Genomic DNA, 6,000 nt, shown 5'->3' on the forward strand with positions numbered 1-6,000 from the left:
GATGATGCGCAAAGAATTAAAATAAGATGAATAAAGTGGAGAGGTGCATCAAGAGTACTCTGTGTGAGCGGTGTATCCCAATTAAGCTTAAAGGAAAATTTCTATAGGATTGCCACTCAACCAGCTATGATATATGGTGTGAAATGTTGGGCAGGTTAAGAAACGTCATATAGATAAATTAAGTTCAGCAAAGATAAAGATGTTGGGCTGGATGTAGGCAATACTAAGAGAGATAAAGTAACAAATAAACATATTAGAGCTACGAGAAAGTCATATGAGGTGACATGACCATATTTAACGAAGACCCTAAGATGTCCCAATTAGGAGGAATATTTTGATTCAGATGGAAGGTACCAAAAGAGCCCAAGGCAGGTTTAAAATAACCCTAGAAGAAGTGAAGAAAGCCATGCATAGCCTAGGCATAGTAGAGCTGATTGGATAGCAATGATCTATGTATCCGACCCTAATAAGTTGGGATAAAGCTATGTTGTAGTTATTGCTGTCTCTTGACAGTACAAAGACATCCCCACCCCGAACGGCACATCCCTCAATCACAACCACCAGGTGAGGCAAGACGAACTCGATCCCAAGTCCCTGCTATCTATAGCTGCGGAGTGACAACTTAATTCTGTTATATTCAAGTTCCTTGACTTCCTTCTATGACCCCCCCCCCCCAATGATTCTTGTTTTTGTTCTATAAGATTCTGGTCTCATAGTAGTTTTAAAAAACAAATCTGGTCTGTTAGATTTTTCCAGTTACTAAGATAATTATGGGAGCATTAACTTCAAGAATGCACTTATGAAACAAAGAATGCACAACAGAAAAATAATCCCTCAGGATGAGGTCAGATGGATAAATAAAAAGATGGGAAAAAGAACTGTCCAGGAGTGTACGCCCTGCGCCCAAACACAAGGGGGCGAAATGACCACCCCACCCCCATGAAATGCACAAATGACGCGCCACTTGATGCCCCCACGCACTCTCCCATTGGCCTCCATGCACGAGCAGGAGCCATATTCCCGGACACGGAATACTTCCCCTAAAAAGATTAATGAAAACATAGGTAGTTTTTCAAGGAAAGTTACACGTCTCCCTAGAACATGAAGTACTCTTATAGACTGGAACTAGTTGTTCATTTCTGTCTAGCCTGTTTGGTTGTTTTACGACTTTCAATCCTTTTCCGTGCAGCTTCAAATTCTTCTTCAGTGGGTGCAGGATTTGACCGACCCCCATTGTATTTTTCCTCCAATGATGAGAACATAGATTCAAATTGTTCTTTCCTCTGGCTTCGGCACTGAGAAATGATAGCATGCAGGTCTGCATCTGACTGTTTTTTAGATCTGCTAAAAAGTTTCCAAAGATGATATAATTCAGGAAATGTAGTTGCTAAAAGGGAACATGAACAGACAATCAATGGATGACTCACTTTCCTCTCCTTTTAAGAGGATTGGTAGGTGGTGGTGTTTCAGACACTTTCTTTGCCCACTTGCTATAGGCTTTGGTTTCCTTCAGCTCTCCTGTAGAGAATAGATAGAAGTGCTTTAACTGTAGACTATGCTTCTTTCAAAGCATTCAGAAATGCATAAAGAGCACCATAGCAATATCAGATGTTTCAAAAAGGAGGGCTGAAAAAAAGGATGCTACTGATATTGCAAGTCTTAACAAGAGAGGTTTTTCAAATCCATACCAGCTGCTATTGCCTCATCAAGGATACCCTTGAATCGATGGGAGTCCAGTGTAGGATCCGAACAGAGCATTGAGCAAAAAAGCCTGTTGGAAAGAAACACTTTGAATATCCGCAGTACCCTGCATAACAAAGTAAAACAGAGGACAGCTTCACACCCTTATACCTGTTCATATCACCATTGTACTTCTGATATAGATCCTTCAAATCCTTCACCTCTGAGTCAGATCCTCTGTAGTTTGCTTCAAACTCTTCAATATCAGCCTCAGTGACCTGCAAGTGACGACAGCAAGTACTCAAGTGGATTCTGATGTTTCTCTCAAACAAATAAATGTGGTTACCTTTTTGTATATTGTTTTGAAATACTCGTGCAGATTTTGAGCAACTTGCCCGATAAGGTCCTGGTAATCAACCAGATACAAAAACAATATATTTAACTCCTGGAAAACTAATATATAGTACAAGGACACCAGAATGGACAGAATTTCAGGAGTCACTCACAGCATCATCAACACAACCAGTCTGATCATAAAGTGCCCTTTTCTCTTCATCTCCAAGAATTGATATCACCTTTTGGAGTTGCTGAAATTTCTCTTTGGCGTTCTATAAGCAGAAAACTAGGTAGTTACAAAATAAAGTCACCCAATATGCAATAGCTAACAAAAATGAAAAGGGTATCGCTTCATCAGGTCATGTTTCACCTGATCATCAGGATTCTTATCTGGATGAAGACGCAATGCCAGTTTGTAGTACGCTTTCTTTATTTCTTGTTGAGATGCACTCCTCTCTACTCCAAGAATCTACAAAGGCACTAGGTTAGTAATGGCCATCTCTTGCTCCATTCCAAATTGGATTCTACAATTTTCCCAACATATCAAGCACAGGTATACTTTCAAGGAAGTGTTTGAAAAAGAGGGGGGGGGGGGGGGGCAGCACATTGCTATCATGGTGGGAACAGAACAACAGGGAAAGACCCGACCAAACTACCCAGGGCTCGAGGTGCAATCCACACAAGAGTCCTCCCTGCCAGTGTGTTTGATTTCTATCTTAACTAGCTCGCTTCCCGGCTTTGTTATTCCCGACATCCGGTAACCACTGGATATTCCACAACGAAGGTTGCAGGATTCGAACCTATGGCCGGCCCGCCCCTGCCCTGCTGGGTTGGGTGATCAAGTTCATTCAATTGATCATACATAAAGGATGACGTTTATTACATGTACTACTACCATTTTATTTAGGTAACGTATCGCCATATCGGTACCTTAAAGATACATATCAGTGAATACGGAAGGATACTTAAAACCTTGCTGGCCTGAACCAACTGACCTTAGTTTAGGTCTGGTTTCTCCCTTCTTGCAATGGTACCGTTTGGAGTAGAATTTATTTGCATTAGGGACAAGATTGAAAGATTGTTCTCTAACAACTATCTAAACCAATAGTCAATGTGGTTTGACAAAATAAGTAGAAATAGCAATAACAAATTCGATTTGTAAGATGAGAGCTTTTGTGAAAAATGGGGAATCTAGTTGTAAAGATGGAAAACTGTAGGTTTTACACAGTGATTCAACTAGAGTTACTATCTATTTCTTAATAAATAATAATAATGACGAGGTTCTAGGCTCAGCTTATGAGAAAGGACATAAAATGATGCCTTATTCTGTAAAAAAAAAAGTTTCAAATGTCAGAGGGTTTACAGAGGAGCAACTTCCAACAATGTAGTTCAGGATTGGACCAGGTATCAACTAATCCTGATACAGTTCACCCAAAACTGATCTGCCACTATACTGATACCTCCTCATATCCCCAAAAACTGAGCCAGGATCAGGCCATTTCAGCTGATCCATATCAGTATCAGCGGACCCAATATGACGTCAGATCTCAAGTACTAAATCTTTGTCAAGGTTTAATTTATGTCAGTGAAGGATAACCGGAGGACAAAACAAGATTGTCAACATGATCAATCAGAAAATCTACAAGTCAAATTCAACTAATTATCTGTAATGGAAACTAATGCTAGCAAGGCATGCTCTTAGCACCATCTCATCAATAATTTGTAGAGTGGAGAACCTATTTCTATTCATTGTGGGATGAGAGTGACGGAAACAACAAATTGCACATGATAGGCTGGAGGAAAGATGGAACACTAAGGAGAGATGCAGATAAAAGACCACGATGTTGTGCAAAAAAGAGTTGTTAAATGAAGATAGTTTGGATTGTATGGTAAAACCAGTATTTGCTGAGGTTTTAAGGTAAAACAAAAATTTTGTGGTAACATTTGCCCAAACACAAAATGCATCATTGAGGCGATAACAAATCATTTCTGCAAAAGAAACCTGCTTACTCAACCCTTCCACTGCTATATGACGACGTACACACCCTGTTGAAGGATTACCAGACCCCTTTCTAAAGAAATCCATGATACACAACTGCTTCCCCAACACAGACCTATTCGCAAGATTAAAGAGAAGGCCAGAAACTCCATCTGGATCCTGACAAGTGCCCAAATCTTCTTCCACCAACGAAAACCTCATAGGGCCCCTCTCTCCTGCCATCCTCTCTCAAGTGGGTATCCATATCATCAAGGCAACAACAAACTTTCAGCCACACACTGCAAGTTGTGTGCAGCTAATTTTCAGAATATTTTTTATTCTGCAGGGAGATTCAGCTCCCTATCTCCCTGCAGTTGGAAGAAATGCAAATTTTGAAGCAATCTCAGTCTGGCAATTTTACTGTTAAATCGGCTTGAAATGGAATTCAGGAAACATCTCAAAAGCCTACTTGGTTTTCGGTTGTTTGGGCTTCTTACTTACAGCCTAGACAATATTTATTTGGGAGGAGATTTATGCATCAAAGACTGCCAACTGATGATAAAATTACTCAGAAAGGAATCCCATTAGTTTCCAGACGCAATTTATGTCTGCATGATCCAGAATGTCTCAGACATATATTTTTGGAATGCTCTTATTCAAGAAAGGTATGGCAACAATTTTTGGAAATATTCAAAGTTCCATGGACTAATTTCTTAGCTATAAATGAACTCTTTCTCTAGTGGAAAAGAAAGTCAACCTCTGTCCCTCTAAAGCAAAACTGGTTGACTGGTTTCATTCTGATCCCGATACACATTTGGCATGAAAGGAATTTGACAAGATATTATGGAAATGGAAGAACTTCAAAAACTGTCATGAGGATGATCAAGTGGGACATTCTTGAAGCAAGTACTTTGATGTCTGGTAAAATAAATTCAGTGGAGGATCTATTAATATCAAAGCGTCTGGGTGCAAGTCTCCCTCAATCACCTTCTCATCGAATTATAGAAGTTTTCTGGTGTAAACCTATCTCAGGATGGACCAAACTAAATATTGATGGGTGTTCTTTGGGGAATCCAGGTAATGCAAATTTTGGTGGTATTTTCAGAAATTCGGAAGGTACTTTTGAAGGGTGTTTCTCTCATTATTTGGGGTTAGCACAATTTTTTTTGCTGAATTTAAAGCTTTTTTCATAGGTGTCAAATTAGCAAAGGAAAAAAGAATTCAGCACCTACAGATTGAATCTGATTCCAATGCTATAGTTTGTTAATAACTTCATTCCCTATATGTTTTTTATGTTAAAGCTTCTGCCATAAGTCCACGAGAGAGAGAGAGAGAGAGAGAGAGAGAGAGAGACAGTTAAGTGAATCTAGACCTAACGGCCAATCTAGGGCACAGACTCATAATTTCAGGGCAAAGGAAACTATAAGTACACGAGAGAGAGATACAGTACACGAGGCACATCCATGAGGTGGAGGAGATAGAATTACCTCATACAAGCTCTTCTCTTTGGTCGGAGACTGGCTGAGATCCTCTTGGTTCTGATGTTCTTCTTTGTTTTCTTCAGAAACTGTACCTTTCTTCTTCTTCGCCATTTCGATGAAGTAAAGTTCCTCTACAGACAAATGCGATTACACAAAGCGTAAGCAGAGGAACCAAGGAGAGAGTTTCCAATTTATACCATCTCTCTGCGCCTGCGATCTATACTTTATTACATTCCCGCCATTTTCTTCGTTCCCGCCCAAGAACCCAAGGGTTGAGCTTGAGTGTTGGGCCATTTTAATTTGGCGATTCTTCCTTTAACCAATAGGGGCATGAATTAGAATATCCCAATCCAAGCCAATGGTTGCACATAAAGGAGTACATGGGGGTGTCAAGGTCTCAAGCCCCAAGGGGAAGAGAGTGTGTGAGCGAACACGTAGTATCGCAGTTCATACATAATTTTTTCAATACAAAGTGTTTCTTGTGGAGGAGTGTAGCCCCACTGTGCACGGGTCAATGGGAGCACA

The 6,000-nt window shown here is 40.2% G+C and overlaps 1 protein-coding gene across 3 annotated transcripts; it reads right to left on the minus strand.

Moving 5' to 3' along the window:
• Positions 1–774: 774 nt before the first annotated feature.
• On the minus strand, positions 775–5,721 carry LOC122642548 (chaperone protein dnaJ 6-like). 3 transcript variants are annotated; one of them, XM_043836056.1, is made up of 9 exons: positions 5,482–5,721; positions 2,387–2,485; positions 2,187–2,288; positions 2,027–2,086; positions 1,852–1,958; positions 1,689–1,771; positions 1,428–1,518; positions 1,066–1,344; positions 775–867 (listed from the first exon to the last, which is right to left on the minus strand). In XM_043836056.1, exons 1-8 carry the CDS (start codon positions 5,584–5,586, stop codon positions 1,134–1,136), a joined length of 858 nt encoding a protein of 285 aa, XP_043691991.1. In that variant the 5' UTR covers positions 5,587–5,721; the 3' UTR covers positions 775–867; positions 1,066–1,133. The 3 variants fall into 3 exon arrangements, with proteins under 3 accessions (XP_043691991.1, XP_043691990.1, XP_043691992.1); XM_043836055.1 differs by having other exon boundaries at positions 775–868; positions 1,075–1,344; positions 5,482–5,720; XM_043836057.1 differs by having other exon boundaries at positions 1,066–1,341; positions 5,482–5,718.
• Positions 5,722–6,000: the final 279 nt, after the last annotated feature.

The sequence above is a fragment of the Telopea speciosissima genome, chromosome 10 (genome assembly GCF_018873765.1).
Source record: "Telopea speciosissima isolate NSW1024214 ecotype Mountain lineage chromosome 10, Tspe_v1, whole genome shotgun sequence".
Lineage (NCBI taxonomy): Eukaryota > Viridiplantae > Streptophyta > Magnoliopsida > Proteales > Proteaceae > Telopea > Telopea speciosissima.